At 44.3% G+C, this 23,156-nt stretch overlaps 1 protein-coding gene across 1 annotated transcript in view; it reads left to right on the top strand.

The window, feature by feature from the left end:
* Positions 1-23,156, top strand: part of LRP1 (LDL receptor related protein 1) — a 2,772,300-nt gene that overhangs the window by 407,156 nt on the left and 2,341,988 nt on the right. Inside the window, exon 5 of the mRNA XM_044083629.1 lies at positions 17,744-17,872. Coding sequence (XP_043939564.1) covers positions 17,744-17,872 — 129 coding nt within the window. The remainder of the gene's footprint in view (positions 1-17,743; positions 17,873-23,156) is intronic.

Below are 23,156 nucleotides of genomic sequence, written 5' to 3'. Positions count from 1 at the left end.
TAATTCAAGCACTTAAAAGGGCAATACTTAAAAAAAAAAAAAAAAAAAAACTAATTGGACGACATTAAACCTGTTTTTGTTAACATACACCCTATGGTGTTTTAAAAAGCATTTGATATTAATGGCATCATTCAAACCAGGAGGCTGGTCAGCTTTTATTTAATCTGCCACCTGGTTTCTCTCTGTTCAAGATAATTCTTAAAATTGCCCCCTCTTAAATTCAGATGACCCTATTCTAAAATGGAAAACAGAATTTTTTTAAAATTATGACACACAATACTGTCTCTATATAGTGAGTTGTTCAAATCGTTATTTTTAATATCATACATATGCTCTCTAATCCTTGTCATTAAACGTCTAGTGGTCATGCCGATGTAAAAAGGACATTAACTACAGACAGCAATATATATCACCCCCACACTTTTACATGGAAAATAACTAGAAATAGGTATAGTATATGGGAGATGTGATAAATATATGAATGGCCCCTCCAAAATATATCTACACACACTACATGTGGAACATTTATGCATACCTTTAGTCCCACTTGGACCAATGGTGTCAGCAACAAAAATGTCCCTACCATTCTCAAGTAGGCTCTTTAAATTGGAGTTTTTCTTGTATACAAAATTAGGATGTTCCCCCACACTATTAAACAAATCACGATTGCCCTTGACTATTTTCCAGTTGTCAGATATTATTTTCTTAATAGCTGGAACATCACTAGTTATAGGTAAATTAAGACTTAGATGTCTGTCACCACATAGTATATTCTTAGGGGCTAGAACAAGGGCTTTTCTAATACTAGGTGGATATCTATCCTCTCTCCCATTTCATACATACTGTATTTGATCATCCAACAACTTTTCATCATACCCATGTTCCAAAAATAAGCTTTTAATACATGAAAACTCAATATGTAGACATTCATCATCACTAGTCATTCTACTAGCACAGATGAACTGTCCTTTAGGAATGTTCTTTTTGATATGATTCGGGTGTTGGCTAGAAAAATGCAAATAGCCATTCATAAAAGTAATTTTTCTATGAATACTACTACTAAACATATTTTTGGAATAATCCCACTCCAAATGGACATCCAAGAAATTAATGGACGTACCAACACAGCCTTGAGCTACCATGTGCACCTACAAGCTCATTTCCTGCCAGTAAAATTAAATACACTGGCAGACGGACTAAGCAGAAACCTCATAGACCCACACGAGTGGAAACTGGAACTAAGGATTTTCAACATGTTGACAAGCGAATTGGGGAGCCCAGATATAGACCTGTTTGCCTCCCCCCAAAACTACCAATTGGACAAATTTTACACAAGGACTCCCCACAAACAAGCCTGGAAAGTGGATGCTCTGTCCTTCAGCTGGAAAAAACTATCAGTATATGCCTTCCCCCCGCTGCCTCTGCTATCCAAAGTACTACTAAAAGTCAAAGAGGACAAACCAAGGATGATTTTGATTGCTCAAGACTGGCCGTGCCAACATTGGTATCCCCTTCTGTGCAGTGTGCCATGGTTATCTCCATGGCACCTGCCTCAGACTCCTTCCCTGCTGTCTCAGCAGGAGAACCAGATTCTTCACCCTCAGCTTCCAACACTGAACCTTGCAGCCTGGCTAATTATTTAAACTCTCCCTTACCATCCCTCAGCAAACCTGTGATGGATGTCATCTTAGAGGCAAGGAGGCCTAATACTAGAAAATTTTATGCTGAAAAATGGAAAAGATTCTGTGTCTGGAACCAGTCTCAAGGGATGAGCACAGCAGTGCCCAATTTACCTCTGGTTTTACATTACTTAACTGAGATGCTTCACAAGGGCCTGTCTTTTTCCTCCTTTAAAATCCACTCCTCAGCCATTTCAGCTCATTATAACACCGAACCTCCCCTCTTCTCGCATCCACTGCTCAAGCAGTTCCTCAGAGGGGCCAACAATTTGAAACCACCCAGGAGAGCTCCATCCCCAGCCTGGGACCTTAACTTTGTATTGGAGAAACTCCTTTCGAGCCAGCTGCTACTGCAGACTTAAAATTTATTTCTTGGAAAACAGCTTTCCTTATAGCAATCACTTCAGCTAGAAGAGTATCTGAATTACAGGCCCTTAATGGCAGTGGAGCCTTTCATCATCTTTCATGCGGACAGGGTGTCGCTCAGAACCAATCCTTTCTTCATGCCCAAGGTGGTATCCAGTGTGTCCCTTAAACAGACATTCATTTGCCAACCTTCTTTCCCAATCCACAGAACAAAGGGAACGGATACTGCATTCCTTGGATGTGCACAGACAACTTAGATTCTACTTGGATAGGACTAAACCTCAAAGAAAGTCTGAACAACTGCTGGTAGCATTTGCTGCAGGGGCAGAGGGGAAGGCTATTTCAAAACAAACCATTTCTAAATGGATAAGCCATTGTATTTATTTATGCTATAAGCACCTTGGAAAACCTATCCACTAGGCAATCGGACCTCACTCCACCAGGGCTACATCTACTTTTGCAGCCTCTCTCAGAGGTGTTCCTACCAGGGACATAGAAGCTGCTACCTGGAGTTCTGTACATACTTTCACCAAGCATTATCATTTGCCAATTTTCTCTAAATCCAGAGCTGGCTTTGCCACTGCAGTCTTGCAGGGCCTTATAGCTGGCCCTAATGCTATCTAAACTCCTCCTCCTCCCAACCATAGCTTTGGGAATCTACCCAAATGTAATGACTGCAACAGTGAAACACGAAGAGCATAGAATAGTTGTGTACACTTAAATGGAGATGTTCGAGTGTATTCACTGTTGCAATCCTGGTTACCCTGTCTCCTGCCCCCTAACTTCTTTTGGCTATACTTCTACTTTCCTTTACTGTGCTTAAAAGCCTTTTTGGTGTATTTGCTTTTTTGTTGGAGGTATACCTTTGTGTTTTTATATTTAATTGCTTCCCATTAGGGGGGCACCTGACATCTGGGGCAAGAAAAACTGATGTAATGGTGTCGGCTGAAAGTTTTATACCCCTGACGTCATGTTTTTAGTTCCAAGAAAAAAGGTTTTTGACACCTAGTTTTTGTTAATTCCAGAGTTCAGTATGTTGCCATTACAAGCTCTGTATGAATTATTTTTTCATAAGTAATTATAGTGATGCTAGACCTAAAGGAGCTTGTCTGCATGTCCATGTAGCAAAAAAGGGAAGATAGTTCCTATGTTTCAAAACAAGGGACTTTCACTGTCAATTCCACACCATTGCCCTGTGGCTTGTTTGCTGTACGCAAGGCCTTTACAGAGTGCCTGGCTCTAGTCATTGCCTTTTGCAGCACAAAGGGAATTCCAGAAGGATAGAGGCCTCATTCAAGCCATATCTCTACAGGAGATAATAAGATCTCTGGAGTGTGCAGTACATTGCTTCAGGGAAACAAGACTGTCCATGTACTTCCAAGAGTGTCATCAGTTAAAGCAATCAAGGCAGGTCACCTTTTTAGGAGCTCTTCTGAATACAGATGAGCCAAAAGCTTTTTTTTTCCCATTCCGGATTGATGTCCTGACTGAAATTACTGTTGCAGTATTCCAAACCAATACGTTACCGCAGACACTGGCCAGCAGGGAATAATAGTTCTTTACACACAGTACCACAGTAATGTGATACATAAACAGGGGGGGGGGACTCACTCTTACCTCCTACGCAGACCAGTCATTCAGGCATTGAGAAGTGGAGCAGATAGAAGTCTGACATCCATTGCTCAGTATATTCCTTGTTAGAACAACATCTCTGCAAACCTTTTGAGTAAAACTAGACTAGACCCCTATTAGTTAAACAAGGAAGCATTCTTGGACTTGGTGTACAGATGTGATATGACAGAAATTTACCTTTTTACTTTTCCACAGAATGGAAAGCTGAGCAGAGACTGCACCAGGACACTCAAAAGAGAGGCCTGACAGACGGTTGGCTTCACGATTCCTGATCGAGTGCTATATCTGTGTGCTTTCCTTTCCATGCCCTTGATCCCCCATGTATTACAAAAGATCCAGAAGAAGAGGCAAATAATGCTATTGATAGCACCGTTTTGGACCAGGCAGCACTGGTTCTCCCTGCTATTAAGCAGTACATGGGATGAACCAGTTATGCTGTTTAAAATGTGGACCCCTAACTCAAAATAGTGGGGTCAACCATCAACTCAAGCTTGCGGACTGTAAGGTAACAGTGTGGGTGATCCAGCCCTCATCCCTTCCAGACACATTCTTGTGAGGGGCTACACATTTTAAGAGACAGGGAAACCCAGCATGATAAACTGTTGCATAGCAAAGTGGTATAGGTTCTTCCATTTGTACTGAGGCAAAGGCTAGGACCCAGTATTGGTATGGATGTCAGTATTTCTCTTCTGCCTGTCAGACCTTTACAAAACTGGGCTATCTTATGCCTTTCTGAGTAAATGCTTCAGTCATCTCTTCGCATCTGTTTCTGTAGCGAATTCCTCTTCTTCCAGATGCCAGTGAAACAGCTTTTGAAAATGGTTTTGCATCTGATATTAGCCAACAAAGATTGCTCCACGTGGGGATCTCAGTTTTGTGTTGGAAAAGCTTATTCTTCCTTTTTATCCAGCTTCCTTCCTTGGCAGGCTTTTGTCTTGGAAGATTTTTATCCTCGAAGGTTTAACAGCAGGCAAATGCATCTTAGAATTGCAAATTCTGATATGCAGGGAACTCTTCCTGGTGTTCCACAAGGACAGGGTCATTCTGTGTTCCAACTCTTCATGTCAAAAATGTTTACAGAGCCAATGCACTTAACATATTCCCTTTGTTTTTTTTTGGAGGGTTTTTTTGCACCTTATAAAATCTTCCATTCCTTAGAGGTGCACAGGCAGTTTTGGTTCTGCTTGAACAGAAGAAAGTAGTGCAATAAGTCTGATCAGTTCTTCATTGCCTTTGCAAATGGGAGAGAAGGGAGCCCTGTCAAAAACCAAACCATGTCTAAGCTGGTAGCTCATTGCATTGCCTTCTGTTACAATCCCTGTGGAAAGCAGCACCTGACAGAGTGAGAGCTCATTTCACCAGGGCCACAGCTACTACCACAGCCTTCCTTAAAAGGCTAACTCACAAGCTAATTTGAAAGCAACTAACTGTTCATTTGTCCACACTTTTGCCAAGCATTACATCTTAATTAGCATTCCCAAAGCTAGGATAGATTTTGCCATGGCCATTTTGCAGATCCTTGTGCTCCCCCCCCCCCCCACACTTCCATTTCAGGTCAGCCACTCTACTTTTAATAAGTTCAGGGAACATTCCCAAGCATCAGCATTACAGCAGTGAATTATGAACTGCATGGTACGACTATGTAGGAGCTTAATCATAATTGTAGGTGTTCAGGTAGATTCAGTGTTTCATTTTCAGTTCCCCTCTCTCCTTCCCTTCTGATGTCCTTCTATTCCTATGTTGCAATATTCTTGGTGTTGGATTTCCTGCCCTCAGGCGACTCGTACGTCGGCTCCTATACAAAAGCTTCAGCTTGGCTGTTGCAGCTGCGTGGGACATCGCACGTAGGGCCATAAACCAGGGACCCTGTGTGTAATGTCTGCACGCACATTCCTCAGAACCTTTCAGCCGCAGACGACTTTGCATCATACGATCGCTGTCCAGACGTCGGATCAACTATAGATAAGTAAACTGTTAGGTTTTTGCATTTCTAATATTTTACCGATCTTTCACATTGCTTAGGCTTGGTTGTTGTAGCTTTCAGCTGATGTCAGGGAAAAAGGGAAAGTGCCAATGCAGGTGCCAAATTCCCCATAAGGACGCCCATGACAAATGCATTTTCTGCTTAGGCCGGGAACACGACCAATACCTGCCATATTTGTAAATCTTTTGCTCCTAAGACCTTATGTAGCCGCCTTGCAGCTTTAAATCTTTACTTAGAAAATCAACGCCTCAAACAGTTGGCTCTCAGGATGGATCCCACTTCAGAGGCCGCCCAAGAACCTTTGGATAAGAAGGCCAAGATGTCTAGGCCTTTGTCGCCTGCTGCTTCACACCCGGACGCCCCGCCAACTGCCGATGTAGGAGTTGAGGAGCGCTCGGCGGATCAGTCTGCGTCATCGACCTCCCTTGTGGAGGCTGCCGCACAGCCAATGACCGGCACGTCCACAGAGCTTTCTCAGACACTGACGCCTGTCGATGCCGAGGGGGAACCAGATTTGGTGGTTCCTTCGACTGGGATCCAGACCTTGGATACAGCCACTGCCAAACCCAGCTCTAGACCGACTCCTAAGGCCATGCCAACCAAAAAGAAGCAGAAAACAAAACACATTACTCCTGCTTCTGAAGTCCCTCTGGACTGGGATGCCTTCACCTCTTCGCTTATGCAGGCTTTTATGGCCCTTAGGCCTTCTGCCTCACCCACAACTACATTGCCTCTGCTAAGCCCTTGGCCTCCCTCTGCTTCTTCCATCCCCATGGCTCCTCTCCTTGAGGAAGTAGAACATGAATCTTCCTACTCTTCCTCGGATTAATCCATCTCTTATGCATCCCATGTTGCTTCTCCCAAGGAATATTATTCTCCTGATGAAGATTCTGTGGAAGGGGATTCTCCACCTGAAGACATTACATTTGGTGAAACCATCACCAAAATGAAAGATTATTTCAAATGGGATACTTCCCAAATGACAGAAACCCAAAAAAAGATACTTTGAACTGCTGCAAGTGGAGTCCCCCTCCCCTACAGCTGTACCCCCTGTTCTTCCAGCATACTTGGATGCCTTTACTGCAGCTTCTAGTACACCTGACTCACAGCCTCCTGCACCTAAACACCCAGACCGCTTCTACAAAGTGCCAGAGGAACAAAAATCCCTCATAAAGCCACCCTTAGCTGACCCAGCAGTGATTGCCACTGTTCCTGATAAACAGTCTAGGTTGTGACCTTCTGCCTCCCTATTGCCCACTGATAAAGATAGCAAATCCATGGATAGGAGAGGCAAGAAGGTGTACACTTCCTCCAGTTTGGCCTTCAGAGCCATTAACTATCAAACACACATGACCAAGTATGCCCTGGACTTAGTATCCCAAGCCACCACTATGCTGGCTTCAGTCCCTGACCATCCAATTAAGACGGATATCTCCTCCAAATTGTCCTTAGCCCTACAAATGGCTAGACACTCCATACGATGCAGCTATGATGCTGCAGAAGCTTCTGCTCACTCTGCAGCATCAGCATCTGTCCTTAGGAGATATTCTTGACTTAGACTACAGAATCTGCCAGAGGACTTAAAGTCCAAAATCTTGGCTACCCCACTGGATTACAAAATACTCTTTGGAAAGCAATCTGCAGACCTATTTAAGAATCTGCAAGAAAAAAGCAAATAATTACAGGATATAAAACATCTCCTGGTATCCCCTATACCCAAATTTTATAAGAACTACCCAGCTAAGACCAACTTTGTTAGGCGTAACCCGCATTCTGCTGCCTCCTCCTCCAGACCCAGAAGAGGAACTAGAAGACATTCCTCATCCAAGTCTACTGGCCCATCTCCTCAGCCTAGACAACCCTTTCAGGACAGAGGAGGTTCTAATAATGCATTACTGCCTTACCCATCTGCCCCTCTCAGCTCGCCTTACCCACTGTCTCCCCTTCTGGCAAAAAATCACTACAGACCAATGGGTATTAACCATTATTCAAAAAGGGTACTTTCTATTCTGGAAACAACCCCCCCCCCCCCCCGGAAGGGCATTCCATTCCCCCAAAAAAACAATGCCATCTTCTTCCACAGATTCTGTCAGACCTGCAACAACAAGGCAAAATAGAGCCAGTTCCCATAGGACAAGATGGAAAGGGATTCTACTCCCGTCTGTTCCTGGTCCCTCGAAAGGATGGTCCCTGGAGACCCATTTTGGATCTCTCCTTCCTAAACCTTTACCTGCAGGTACCTACCTTCAAAATGGTATCACTTACCCCTCATACCCTCAAATGCTTTCATGGTCACCTTGGACCTAAAAGATGCTTACCTGCACAATCCCATCCGGGCCTCACACAGACGTTTTCTACGTTTCTCTGGCCCATCCTCGCACTTCCAATTTTCAGCCTTGTCCTTTGGTTTATCCTCTGCCTCAAGTGTTTACAAAGTGTCTAGCTCCAGCCATTGCCTTCTACAGGATCCAAGGAGTCCAGATTTACCCATATCTGGACGACATCCTTATCCTAGCACAGTCCAAAGATTTTCTCTTAAGGCATCTACACTTCACTATGTCCCTTCTACAAAGTCTAGGGTTCACCCCAAACCTCAAGAAGTCCTCCCTGAACCCAGACAAGGATGAGATATTCCTAGGTTGCAGAATCAATACAGAACGAATGAAAGCCTTTCTCCCACAGGACAAGGTTCTATCTCTAACTTCGGAAGTCTTGTTTTCCCAGACAGTATCTGCAAGGCAATTCCTTTGACTCCTGGGAGCGACTCCTGGGATTGATGGCAGCAACCATTCCCATGCTACCATTGGCCAGCATGCATATGCGAAAACTGCAATGGGACCTCAAAAATATCTGGTCACAACACCAGAATCACTTGGAACAAGTTATCCCCCTTCCTGCCTGTTTAAAGAAGGAAATCATTTGGTGGATCCAACAAGTGCAACTAAACCCGGGGCTTCCACTGCAGCCCCCTCAAGCCACACAAATATTGCATACAGATGCCTCAGACTCAGGCTGGGGAGCCACCTTACACTGTTCCAAGCCCAGTGGCAACCTCCCATGATAACCAGACACATCAATGTAAAGGAGATGACAGCAGTTCTTTTAGCTCTACAGACCTTCCTGCCACTACTGCTACTAGGTCTTCTTCTGATAGTAATGGACAATACCACTGTTACGTGGTACATCAACAAAAAGGGAGGTACCAAGGCATACCAGTTGTGCTGGCTAGCCCTACTAATTTGGGACCTAGCATACCAGCACAACCTATCCATGCAAGCCAGTTACATCCCTTTGCAGGACAACAAGCAAGCAGATCTCCTGAGCAGAACATCCTCTCAACAATATAAATGGATGCTGAACAGGATGGTCTTTCTAGACATAGTCCACCAGTGGGGCACTCCACAAATAAACCTGTTTGCCTCCCCCCAGAACAGGCAGCTGCAGACCTTCTGCACAAAGACTTACTCCCCCCAAGCCTGGAGGGTAGACGCCTTCAGTTTCACCTGGGAGGAGAAGTTCCTGTACGCTGTCCCCCCCCCCCCCCCTTCCCTCTGATTCAGAAAGTTCTTCTGAAAATCAGGAAGGACAAACCAAATATCTTGCTAGTGACTCCCTACTGGCCAAGGCAGCACTGGTTCCCCCTTCTATATTTAGCCAAGGGCAATCACTGCAAGTTACCCCACAAGGTGGACCTTCTGACACAAGACAAAGGAACTCTCCTACACCCACACTTGAAAATGCTATCCCTGACTCTGTGGGTGATAAATTACTAACCCCATTCAGACATCACTATTCAGAGGACGTGCTGTCAGTCCTGAGGGAGGCCAGGAAACCCACTACTAGAAAGTCATACCTTGCCAAATGGGAAAGATTTACTCAGTGGTGTCTGGGACAGGAAAGGGATCCTTACGAGGCTGACACCCCCCCCAGTCCTCTCATATGTGTCAACTTATAAAGGGTGGACTTTCCTATTCATCAGTGAAAGTGCACCTCTCCACATTTTCAGCCTGCTTACCTCTAGATCTCTCCTTGTTAGGCAGGCTACATGTGAAACTCTTCGTAAAAGGGGTCTTACACATCAGACCACCTAAGAAGCCTATTTCTCCTCCATGTGATCTGAACTTCATCCTGGAAAAGCTCGTCTAGCTCCCCTTTGAACCAGCTAATACAACCTCTCTACAGTTTTGTACTTGGAAAACAGTATTGTTAGTGGCTATTACCTTTGCCACAAGGGTTTCTGAGCTACAAGCCTTAATGGCATGCTCACCTTACACCATTTTTCATAGGGACAGGGTCACACTGAGAACTAACCCTTCCTTCATGCCCAAGGTAGTCACTGACTTATTTCTAAATCAGTCCATTCACCTACCCAATTTTTTCCCCTTTCCCACTACCCAAGGAGAGGGGATACTTCACTTCCTAGATGTCCACAGGCAACTGAGATTTTACCTGGACAAGAATAAAGACATTAGGAAATCCAAACAACTCTTTTGATCTTTCCACCCCAGGGCATTGGGCAGGGCAGTCACCAAACAGACCTTTGCATCATGGATTAGAAAGGCAATCTGTTTCTGCTACTTACACCACAGAAAAAAACCCTCCAGTTGGGGTTAAGGCACACTCCACAAGAGCAGTGGCCACTTCCAAGGCCTTCCAAAAAGGCATGGACACAGCTTCCATTATGGAAGCAGCTACATGGTCCACTATCCACACTTTCACCAAACATTACAAATTGGACCAAATCTCCAAAGCACGAGCAGGATTTGGAAGGGCAATCCTGCAAGGCTTTGTGGAATCATCTTCTGCATCCTCCACCCTTTCATCAAACTAAGCTGTGGTACTCTCCCACACCAAGAATACTGCAACATAGGAATAGAAGGACATAGAATAGTTGTGTAAAATCTTACCATAACCATAGATGTCCTTCTCTTCAATGTTGCAGTATTCCTTCTAACCCACCATACCCCCTCACTGACTCTACCAGTCTAACTGATCCCTGATGCTTCTCTCCATTACAGAAGAGACCCAGGACCTTATACATGTCACCTTTGGCAGCCTATCTTGTTGGGCTATCTACTTTGCCTGCTTAGCTTCAAGTTCTGAGGATTGTGCGTGCAGACGTCACACATAAGGTCCCTGGTTTATGGCCCTACGTGTGACGTCCCATGCAGCTGCAACAGCCAAGCTGAAGCTTTTGTATAGGAGCCGACGTACGGGTCGCCTGAAGGCAGGAAATCCCCACACCAAGAATACTGCAACATGGAAGAGAAGGATATCTATGGTTATGGTAAGATTTTACACAACTATTCTTTCTTGATACACCTTTGAGTTGGTGTGGATATCCAGATCACATCCCCACACTCCTTTCTCCCTCAGTTTCAAGTGTTCCCTTCCAGGAGGCAAGCGGCATTCTGCGAGTGTGAGGAATCTCGTGGTTATGCTCTTTGACTTGGGGATGGGTCATACATGGGTGGCTGTTCTGGCTCCTAGGAAAAATTCCTGAACCTGCTTTGATAAAAAAAGACCTGAGGATGCTGCTGGCCAATGTCCATTTATACCAGCAATGCTTTGATGTCAGTAAGGGCTGGAGTTTGCTAGGCCTGGAGGAGGATTGTGGAAACTCTGGTATCTAATGTTGTCCATTTCATTCTTCCTCATGACTGGGTCATAGGATTTGACATTGGAGCCAATCCAGCCATTCCAAAAGACTGATGCTTCAAGTCATGAGCTCCTTTCACTTTCATAATGCCCTGCCTCTCCTCAGTTCTCATTTGCTCCCTTCCTGATTGGATGTGATTGCGACAGGTCTCAAGTGTTTCTCAGATAAGTTTAAATTCTTCAGTGCTTTCCTTCTAAATATTTCTACCTTTTTCTACTTTCAGCCTTTAGAGCTTTCCTAAGTGTATTTCTACCTCCCCTCCAGACTTTTAGGCTTTTTGTTAAACATTAGGGTTGTTCCTTTCCATCTTCACTTTCTCTGTCTCCTGTATGACCCTTGGCCTGTGTTCTTGTTTCTTCCCTGTTCTATATAAATCTTTCCCTGTATTTTTATTTTGTAGTCTGTTGTTGCCTTTGGTTATGGTTTGATAGTGGTGAGTGTGCGGTTCTTTACTTTGCGTGTGTGTAGTACAGTTGTGCCAGTGGCTGACAAACCCACTAGCTTTAAGCAATGCACCCGTTGTGGGCATAAAATTCTGAATTTGGGTGCCCACGAGAGTTGTCTATTGCTTAGGTGCTTCTCACTTAGAGCGAGACTGTGAGATTTGTGTGGGATTCAACCCTCGAGCTTTGGTGGCTCGCTGAAACAAATTGGTCTTGAAAGGGTTTCTGCCCTCGTCTGAAGCTCAAATCTCTGCCAGACCTGGAGCTTATAAAGAAACCAAGAAGTGTGCCCCTCCCGCTTCCTCAGGGTTATCTGCTTCTGGACCAGAGAAAAAGCAAAAATTGTCTGTTCCGTCCTTGTCAGATCACATTAAAACCAGACCTTCTTCAGATTAGAGGAGCTCCTTGGATCTGATTTTTTTCTCACTGGATTTGACTTCCCCATGAGTCCGACCTCCTTCAGATCCAAAGGTTTCAATTCTGAATGTGCTATCAGATCCATTGGAGATGGTTGTGATCCGAAGTTTTCTTTCTCCGATTAAGTCTTTGGATCAGAAGACCTTGGATCGAAGATCTCAGAGCCATACACCAAGATGCAGCAAGTCGCCTTCTCCAGCTAGATTTACACATTCTTTGGTCTCTTCCAGATCCTCTAGACTTTCCTGTTCTAAGATGGACAGGATGATGAGGACAAGGCTCAGATCGAGATGGGGCTTTTACAATATCTGTCCCATCTTGGATCCATGAGAACCTGTCACCCATGTTAGTCACTCCTCTTCTGATCCGACCACATGCTTCTGAACTCCAGGATCTGGATACCTTGAGAAAGATCTCGGAGCAGAGGATAGTACTTCAACTCCAGCAGTGTTCCAGACCGGCTCTGCTCCAATGCCTTCAGAATGGAGTGGGTTCCGGGCCTGAGATGTTGTCGCTGGCTCCATGTGGGTAACTTTGTCTCCAGCCTGTTCGGATCTGTCCCTCCCTCTTGCAGCTTTGGTTCTTGACATTTCGAGGACAGTGTTGTCTGAAGGTCGTGAATCTGGGGAGGTGTCTTCCTTTTCTCCTCAGGTTATTTTGGCTCTGAGGAGGGAGGGGGAAAGATCCCTGGGTTTGTCTGCTTTTCAGGTGGCCAGAGAGGGCATTCTATAGGCCTATAGATGAATCCCCCCCCCCCCCCCCGGAACCTATACAGTCCTCATTCAGTCAGAGCCTTGGTCCCACCATCCTGTCAATGGTCAGACCATCTAGGAGGTCTTCCAGTCTCTCCCTCTATAGTCGGCCTCCCTCCTTCTCTTCAGAGTCCTCCCCTGACTATCATGCAGAGGAGGTGCTTTGGAAGATGATGTGCAAGAGGAAGCATGTCGACTCCCCTCTGGAGTCTCTGACAGAGGACACTGATTTCAGTAAGGGAGAAGGCTCCCCTCGACCACCACCCAAAGACATCTCTTTTGGAGATATCGTAGAGAGCCTGAAGAGAAAGGATGGGTGGTCTTCCCAATCTCCTCCTTCTGAGGAATCGGTTTTCTGGAAGCCTTTAGAGTGGGCACATCTACGACCTGGTTGACTCCACTGGCAGACAAACTTATTGACTTGGTTTCTCCCTGGGGTTGGAAGGAGCCAGACATCGTGGAGCCTATCCCTCAAGTGCGCTGACAAGTTTCTAAGCCCCCCATCTGATCGCCCTCATTGGAGTAAAGACATTCCAGTTGATCCTGTCATGGTGTCAGCAGCCACAAAGAAGGAGCTAGCAAAACAAAGCTTCTCTGTACAACCCCCCACCCCAAACAAGGAGTCTCTGGCATTGGACAGGCACAGGAAGCACGTCTCGGCTACTTTTAATCTGAGAATTTTAAACTATTTGGCACATTTCACGTGCTTTCAGAGGGATTTGGTCAAAGAACTCACCAATTCTGTGTGAGTCCATGTCATAGGGAGACTTTAACAAAGTTTTCACCCCCAACTGTTAACTCTTGCTTCCCTGCCTAAGTCATCAATGAGGTTGATTTCCAGTGTGGCAGAATGAACCTCTGGAGTGCCTGGATCAGGCATAGCCCTCAGGAGACTTGCCTGGTTGAGGCTTTGTGGGTTCATGGAACCCTTCAAGGCATCCTTTACTAACTCCCTGTTTGATGGTTCTTCCCTGGTAGGACCATGGGTTAAGAAAACACCTGCAGTGAGCAAGAGGGAAAGACTCTGTCTGCTGTAGGGATCAAATTTTCTTCCCCTCAAAGGCCTTTTCAAAGGAACTAGCACAGTGGGAAGAAAATATGGTTCAGAAAGTCTGTGTTCTTTCCAGGGTTCTCACAAAGACTCCTTGTCCAGAGGCAAAGAAAGGATGAGGTGTTAATGAGAGATGCCACCCTAGAGGCAGAGGTGGTCTGCAAAATCAGGGCTTCAGAGGACCATTCTTTGACCAGCCCTACCAGCAATCCTGAAGCGCTTCCTGATTATCATACTCTGGAGTCCGTCAGGGGAAGACTTTCATTGCACCCAGATGCCTGGACAAAACTAAAAAAAAAAACATCTGGGTGCTAAAAATCATCTCCAGAGGTTATTACATTCCCTTTTTCCTTCCTCCACCATTCCCGAAAGGAATCTCCCCAACATTCCACCCATTCAGAGGGCATACCCCATACAGGAAGCTCAAAAACTTCTAGAGAAGAGAGTCATCCAACAGGTCTTAACTGAACAACAAGGATGTGGAACTTATTCATGCTTTTTGGTGCCAAAAAAGACGGGACCTAAGGCTGATATTGGACTTGAGCAAGCTAAGTCTGTATGTCAAGATGTCAAAGGTTCACATGATGACTGCAGTCTATTCTACTGTTACTGCAAAAGGATGATTGGATGTGCTGGTACTGTCACATAAAGATCAACAGATGCACCAGGAGATACTTGCACTTCTGACTGGAAGCCAGTCATTACCAGTTCATAACACTGCCCTTTGGACTCAACATAGCCCCCCAGGTGTTCACCAAATGTGTGTTGGTAGTGACAGCTCACCTGAGACTGCAAGGATTCCAGGTGTTTCCATACTTAGATGATTGGCTCCTAACTGCACTATTGAGGCATCAACTGGTCCAAGCAATCCTGTACATATTGCACACCTTCACTCAGCTGGGGATCACAATAAATTTGGAGAAGTCAAAACTGACGCCTGTGCAGAGGATAGAGTTCATAGGAACACAACTGAACACTGTCACTCAAGTAGCATCTCTACCATTGCAATGTGCATCATCCCTGAGACAAGTCTAAGTCTTACTAGATACACCCGCAGGAAGATTTATCCTAAGAGCTCTAGGTTCCATGTCAACTGCCAAACGTCTGGTGCCATTGGCAAGATTCTTCATGTGAGTACTTCAGTGGATTCTAGCGGTTGTATCATCCCTTAAATGTCCCAGTCAAGCTGACTCAAGTCTGCAGACGTCCTCTTCAATAGTGGCTCTTTATCTGGGCAGGCCCTTTTACTTCCCCCCTCCAATGGCCACAGGGACCATGCACACTTCCTTGTTGCAGTTGGGGGGGGGGGGTCATTACAAAGAATGATTGGCTCAAGGCACGTGATTCCCAACAGACTGAATTGCACATCAATATTCTAGAGATGAGAGTAGTCCTTCTGACATTGAAAACCTTCCAAGACTGCCTACCTCTGGGAAGAATAGCAGTTCACACTGACAGTATGTCAGTAGTCTGCTGTGTCAACAAACGGGGGGAACCCTGTCATACCTGCTATGTAGGGAGGCCAGAAGAGTGTGGGAAAGGGTGATCTCTTCAAACCGCTTTCTTATTGTAATGCACATTCCCGGGAAAACCAGTGTTCTAGTGGACAGACTCAACAGATCTATCCTGAGTTCACACGAGTGATCCCGAAATCAATCAGTAGTCAGTCAAATCTTCCTCCGATGGGGCCAACCTTGCTGCGACCTTTTTGCATCTCAACTGAACACCAAATGCAGCAAGTATTTTGCTGTGATCCCCTCAGGCGGGGAGTCACCCAGGGATGACACGATTGGCCTTCGGGTCTCCTGTGCGCTTACCCTTCAGTTCCCTTGATTACGAAAGTTGTACAGAAAGCCAGCAGGTTACATAGTACTCTAATCCTCATTGCTCCTTTGTGGCCTCATCAGTTATGGTTCTCCTTTCTACGGTCTCGTGGCAAATATCCACCATGGATACTTGATCCCAGACATGATCTGATTTCTCATCCACTAGAGCACCAACTTTCCAATGTCAGATCCCCAAGACTAACTGCTTGGTTCATCCACTTCCAGTGATTATAAAAAAAGTCCAGACTGGCCTCCCCAGTCCAGGAAATCATACTTGCTACAAAAAAGGTGTACAATAGCAAATAGAAGAGATCTTCCATGTCAGCATTGAACCAGAACATTGACCCCTTTTCAGCTCCCATCTCAGCTAGTTTACTCTTCCTGAGTTCTTTTTCAGGATGGAGCAAGTTTTTCTATGATTAAGTTACAGCTGGCAGTGATTGCTAATTTCCACTTTGCAGAAAATTCTAATTCACGAACTTCCATTTAACCATCAAGATTACGCAAGGCCTTTATGAAAGTAATTTTTCTTCTCAGAGCCCCTGATTAAAGATCCTTGCTCTCCTTGGGATCTGAAGTTAATCATATAAGGTCTCACTCTGAGATCTTTTGAACTTGGCTGACTCCTGTGACATAAAACTTGTATTCTGAAAGATAATTTTTCTTGTGGCCATTACCTCACCCAAAAGGGTGTCTGAACTTCAGTGTTCATCTTGCAAACTGCCATGTATTACCTTTTTCAAAGACAGAGTTTCTATGAGGAAAAATCCTTCCTTTATGCCTAAGGTGGCCATGGAGGCTAATATAAATTAGTCCATTCATCATCTAGTCTTTTTCCTAACTATTCCAACAAGAGTGAATAAATGCTTCACTTTCTTGACGTTTGTAGACAGTTCCATTTCTGTCCGCACAGGGCAAAGGAACATAGGAAATCTGAGCAGCTACTCATTTCCTTTTCATCAAATCAGCTAGCACAGGCAGTATCTAAAGTAACCCTAGCTGAATGGATCACTAATTGCCTTTCCACCATCTATTCCTTGAAGGGCTTACAGTTAACCTGTCCACCACCAGCCCATTCTGCCAGGTCGATGACCACTTCAGCTTTCTTGGCTAGAACCTCTTTTGATGAAATTTGTACTGTGGCAACTTGGTCCAGCGCACACATACCTTTGTCTCGCATTGCAAATTGGATATACTCTCCAGAGAGGGAGCAACTTTTGGCTCAGCGGTGCTCAGGCATATCCTTCCGTAGGGGCCACCCAGGAAATCAAGTAGGTGGGGGACTCTGATCCAGTCACGAAGAAGAAGAATGATCTGGACAACAGATTTAGGAGTTATGTGCTTACAATAACTTGGTATCTCTGTTGTCCATTTTCATTGTTCACATCCCACCCGACTTTCCCCCTTCCAGAGAGACTAGAGGTATCTGGAGGATTCTGAGCTCCATAAATTACTAATTTGAGCTCCAGATTAGGATGATATCTCTGTGTTTTTCAATTTTCTGTACTTGCTTCTTTTTTTTTTTTTTTTTTCTTCTTTTCTGGGGCAGTAAACTCGAGGAGATGCAGAGCATTATGGGAGTGGAAGGAGAATTGAAGCATCGGTCTTTTGGCTGGATCTGATCCGATGCCTGATCCTATGACCATGTTGTGAGGAAGAGTGAAACTGGACAGCACAGATACCAAGTTATGCTAAGTATATAACTCCTAAATTTGAGTCAATTGTTAGACTTCTGCAGGCAGGAATCCTAGGAGAGCAGTAGTACTATTTATGGTAAGTTTGTACGCACCTGTGCTTTGTACAGCTCATGCATTATTATTGACTTTACATTGTAGCTATGTATATTTTATATTTTTGTATATTATGTATCACAGTGTAAAAGATGTAGTAGATTTTTTAAGTTTGGCTAATGAATGACGGTTTTCCTGTTTCAGACTTTGACGAATGCACTGTGTATGGAACATGCAGTCAGACTTGCATCAACAGTGAGGGCTCATACAGTTGCAAGTGTGTAGAAGGATATCTTTTGCAACCTGACAGCAAGTCCTGCAAAGCCAAAAATGGTAAGTGCTTCTCTAAAGTAATTTGCTGTTAGTATGACACTCATCATGTATTGCTTGATTTTTTTTAATTTTTTTTTATATGACCTGAAAAAAAAAGAAACTTCTGCAACAATCTATATCCCATTTCTGTAATACATCTTAAACCTAAGAGTAGTTTACAATAAATGTGCAGCACACAGTACTGCATCCTAGAAGTGCAAGTAAAATGATTAAAGAAGCATTAGTAGATAAGCAGTGCTTTTGTGTAATTACAGCAGCATGAATAGTTAACAGCATGCACACAGGAATGCAGTGTGGTTGGTATGCTGGTTTGGGAGGGCAGGATAGGGTGGGTAACCTAAGCCAGTGGAGGGATTGTAATGGTTAAATTGAGCAGTAAGGAAATTGTAGGGTTTTTTGTTGGGGGGGATTGAGCTCTGGGTTCACTTGAAATGCATCAGTGTTTTGAGTTAGAGTAAGTGTTGAACTTTTTTCTTAAACGCATGTTTAATGCCTAAGGCTTAGGGTTGTTCCCAGAGACTGAAAAGGCGCAATTGTGAAGTTACTGCACAGAGACTTTACTACTTCCATGCTGGCAAGCCTTGTGCCACTGGTGAAGAAATTCATGGATGGAGAAGGTGTTTGAAAAGTTACGCTGCTGGGGCTTCTGTCAGAAAATGAACAGCAAGACCCAGGATATCAGTACTACTTGAATAGTCGAACTGCAACTACGTCACAGATTAAGGAGATGGGAATATTGGGGGCAGAACAGTGGCCGTGAGGTCAGCCTTTAAAGTGAATAAATTGTACAGTAGCTTCTTAAAAGAAGGGCTTGCTTACCTTTAGACCTAAACTTTCCATTTATGCCAGTTCTATTTAGGCTAGTACAGTTCTTGTATACTCTTGCAAGTCCAGATACTAAATTAAGTCATGTTGGCTTGTACTTGAGTTCTTTTGGTAAACAAGGTTAGTGAAACAGAACTGAGTAGGAACACCCAACCGTATACAAAGTACCCAACTATATACAAAATATTCCCTCTAATTTGTAAAACAGTAGCTATACGTGGAGTGAAGTTGTGACTAAACCCACTCTTTAGTCTCAAACGTAGTGCATGAAACACCATGATTATGCCCCAATATCAAGAAAAAGACAAACTACAGATGTCCTTTCTGTAGCGTTAACACTACTTAGTGGGGTATTTAAAAATTGTTAATATCAGTTATTGCACTAGGCAGTAAGACCTGTCGGTGCTGGCCAGAAAATGATAGCAGCAGAAGTCATAGCAGCTTGTTTTCTGTTTCCGTCTATGTCTGCTGTCTGTCCCTGACTTATTCTCACAATCTTTTACTGATGTGAGTTGCTGCCTATGTGACAGAACTCACAGTGCTTTCACCAGGTTTGAAAGCCAGTGAAACTGTGTGTGTGTGTGTGTGTGTGTGTGCTTCTGTATATGTGTATGTATATAAAGGGGTCTACTTCACATTATCGACAGTTCATTTGATCGACATTCATTTCACCGAGACCAAAACACCTAAAACCCATTTGATTGAAACTCATAACATAGACACATGAAATTAAAAGCATTATGCCCTTTTCCCCACTGTAGAACGATCCTGGAGTTAGAATATATAGTTTGGGGGGTATGGAGGGCACAGCCCCCCCACATACTTCATACATTTCAAAGATACACATGGATACTTATAACTCTTTGCAGACAACAATAGTTATCTAAACTATGTGGGGTGCTATGCCCCCAATCCCCCAATGTGGGGGTGCTGTGCCCTCCACCCACCAACTATATATTCTAACTCCAGGATCACACTACAGTGGGGAAAAGGGCATAATGCTTTTAATTTCATGTGTCGATGTTATGAATTCCGATCAAATGGGTTTTAGGTGTTTTGGGCTTTAGGTGTTTTGATCTCGGTGAAATGAATGTCGATCAAATGAACTGTTGATCATGTGAGGTAGACCCATATAAAGTACGTGTACAAAATTGTGTGTGTATGATTGTATTTCAACACAGTTAAGTATTTCTGATTTCCTTTTCTCCGGTTTGATCCTTGGCTGGGGTGCCTTCTGTGCGGATTCTGCATGTCCTCCCTGTGATCGCATGGGTTTCCTCCGGGTGCTCCGGTTTCCTCCCACATCCCAAAGACATGCTGTAAGTGGATTGGACACTCTCTAAATTGGCCCTAGGTATGAGTGAGTGAGTGTGTGTGTGTGCGCCTTCTGTGGAAGGTTGGGTGCCGGGCTGGCAACTCGACACCGTAAAACTCTACTGCCAATCATGAATGGACAGGTGATCCAATGTGGTGACCCCTAACCGGGAAGAGCTGAAAGAATAAGTGTTCTTAAAGCAAGGGCACATAGTAAATGTATGTTAAAGCAAATTCATCTGTATATTATGGTTGCTCTCTCTGACAGTGCAAGGATTGACTCAAACTTAGTGCAAATCTCTTACAATGGATCTGCATGTAGCAGATATGCGTCCCCCTGACTCTCTTACTGCAGTTCTGGCCTGTGTGTGTGTGTGTGTGGGGGGGGGGGGGGGGGGCTTGAAAATGGTAAATGCATTTATACTTTACAAGAAAAAATATTTACTGACTTTTCTCTTAAATGTCACAGAAATCTTTGCTACTACTCTTAAGTTATCTTAACACAAACTATTATAAATAACATTTAAAGCTTAGAATTTCAGTACTGTGTTGCTACTCAAGTAAATTTGTCAGAAGAGTTGAGAATTGCCTTTAAACCCCTGATTGATCTAATTGCTTGTCTTGCTATGAAAGGGGAGTGTTAAGTTCTCCTCCCCTCTGCAATAAAAACAGTGGAAACAATTCCACAGCTTTCTGTCTTTTTTCTTTTTTATATCAGCTGCTGTGTTCCTGACATTAGCAGGATTAATTGCCTACAGATTTAACTGTGTTTATGATATGTCATGCAGGTGGAGACAAATTTCTCTGCAAAGTCTGTGAGAAGTTGAGTTTAAAAAAAAAAAAAGTAGCTGCGCTTTCCTTTCCTTTGAATCCAATGCAAGGAAATAAAAGTTTTAAAAACTACAATCAGGTTTCTGGTACATACACAGTGGTGGAACCATATTGTAGGGAGAAAGGAAACCTAACGATAGAGTTAAACTGTATGAGAGGTTGGAGATGATGTCCTTCAAGGATGCATCTGCAGTCCTTACAACATCTACATTTATGGTAGGTACAAAACTTTATCTGCCTGCAGGTAGCCCTCAGTCAGCCCAAATACCAGAGACTTAGTATTTCTGCATCAGATGCTGTCGCTCCAGTACTGATGTCAGGTCGTCATGGGTCTAAAAACAGGCAGCCGACACCATTACATCAGTCTTTCTTGCCGAGAAGCAGAAGCAGTTCGCAAGTGCCAGTCGGCCGCTACCTGAATTTCCATTTACGAATTGAATAATCCTGAAGTCTTCTAAAGCTAAGTACCCCATTGGGGATCCTTTTTTCTTGCTCTAACCAATGTCAGAAAAGTTAACAATTATCTTGCCTGTGGAAAGCAAATACCTCTCGGAGATTTTCATTCTTACAGCATCACCTGTTTAGGCCCAGACCACAATGTACCTCTCTGTCAGTTTTGAGCCTCGTTTAATGCCCGAACCATTCATTGTCGGCCTGTCTTTGTCACTAAATTCTTTCGCTCTCGATCTCCGTATTCTGAAATGACTTTGGTAAGCCATCCGACTACCGATATTCCAAAAAACATTTAATGATAAAGACAGACCGCATAGGTCCAAAGCTGCCCACGACGTTTATATTAAGCTAGTTGCCAATACTCAGTGAGGCATTTGCAGCCACTGATGCCCGCTTCAGTGGATTCGCAGGTCTCTACCGAGACCCGTTCAGAGTCCGTTATGCCATGAGACTCTTCTTCGTCTATGGAACCTGAGGATGTCTCTACCTTGGATGGGTCCGGAGCTGCTGTGCAGGCACTGGCTTCTGAGGCAGATGTTCTTCGTGTTTCACTGTTGCAGTCATCACATTTGGATTTTCTGCCTGCAGGTAGCCCTCAGCCAGCCTGAGTACCAGAGTCTTAGGATTTCTGTGTCAGATGCTGTTGCTTCTTCCATGACGTCAGGTCGTCAGGGGTATAAAACATGCAGCCGATGCCATTACATCAGTCTTTCTTGCCTTGTGGCGCCAGAAGCAGTTTGCAAGTGCCGGACGGCCAACTCCTGAAATTTTCGTTTTCGAGTTTCAGACGTGAAGTCTTCAAAAAGATAAGTACCCCGTTGAGGATCCTTTTTTCTTGCTTTAACCGATGTCAGAAAAAAATAATAATTGTCTTGCCTGTGGAAAGCAACTACCTCATAGAGATTTTCATTCTTACTGCGTCACCTGTTTAGGCCAAGACAGCGACGTCCCTCGCTGTCGGTTTTGTGCCTTATTCAATGCCCGAAGTATTCATCTTCGGGCTATTTTTGTAGCTAAATACTTTTGTTTTCGATCTCCGTACTCCGAAATGGCTTCAAGTCATTCGACTACTGATATTCCGAAAAAGCGTAAGGATAAAGACAGAGACGGGCTGCATAGGTCCAAAACTGCCAATGACGCTTCCGTTAAGCTAGTCGCCAGTCCGCCGGTACTCAGTGAGGTGCTTTCGCAGCCCCTGATACCTGCTTCTACAGATTCGCAGGCCTCTGCCGAGACCCATTCAGAGTCCAGTATGCCGTGAGATGCTTCTTCGACTATGGAACCTGCGGATGTCTCTACCTTGGATGGGTCCGGAGCCGCTGTGCAGGAGCTGGCTTCTGAGGGTGTATTCAGGCCTATAGATTTTCATATTAAACCAACGGCTTCGTGTCAAGCTAAAAATACTAAATTCCTCAGGAATAAAGCTCACACTACGCGTAGAAAACAGACGACCAAAGCGCATTTTCAGGCCCATGTCTCAAAAACAAATGATTAGAATGACTGAAGACCTTATTACCTTAATTAGGGGAAGCCAGCCTTTCCCCTCTGAGACCTAGAACTGATTTTCCTTCTGATTCTTCTGATCAGGAATCTGATATCTCTATTCCTTATGACTACCAGGATTTACCCTTATCTACTTATGAGGATTCTGATGCAGAGGATTTCATTCCCTCTGCTTCCCCTCCAGAGGATTGTTCTTTTGTTGAAACCTTGCATACCCTTAGGGAACATTTCCGCTGGGAAAGCCAGGACTATTCACAGCCCAAAAAGAGACTTGGGGAATTCTTAAGCCTGCCTCAGCACAGGCCTCTAGCTTTCCCTCCTGTTCTGGAGATTGTAGATGTTTTCCTGGAATCCAGCC

This window comes from Protopterus annectens, chromosome 9.part0 (genome assembly GCF_019279795.1).
Source record: "Protopterus annectens isolate FY-2018-M chromosome 9.part0, PAN1.0, whole genome shotgun sequence".
Taxonomy (NCBI): Eukaryota; Metazoa; Chordata; order Ceratodontiformes; family Protopteridae; genus Protopterus; species Protopterus annectens.
This window is presented reverse-complemented; position numbering and strand designations above follow the sequence as displayed.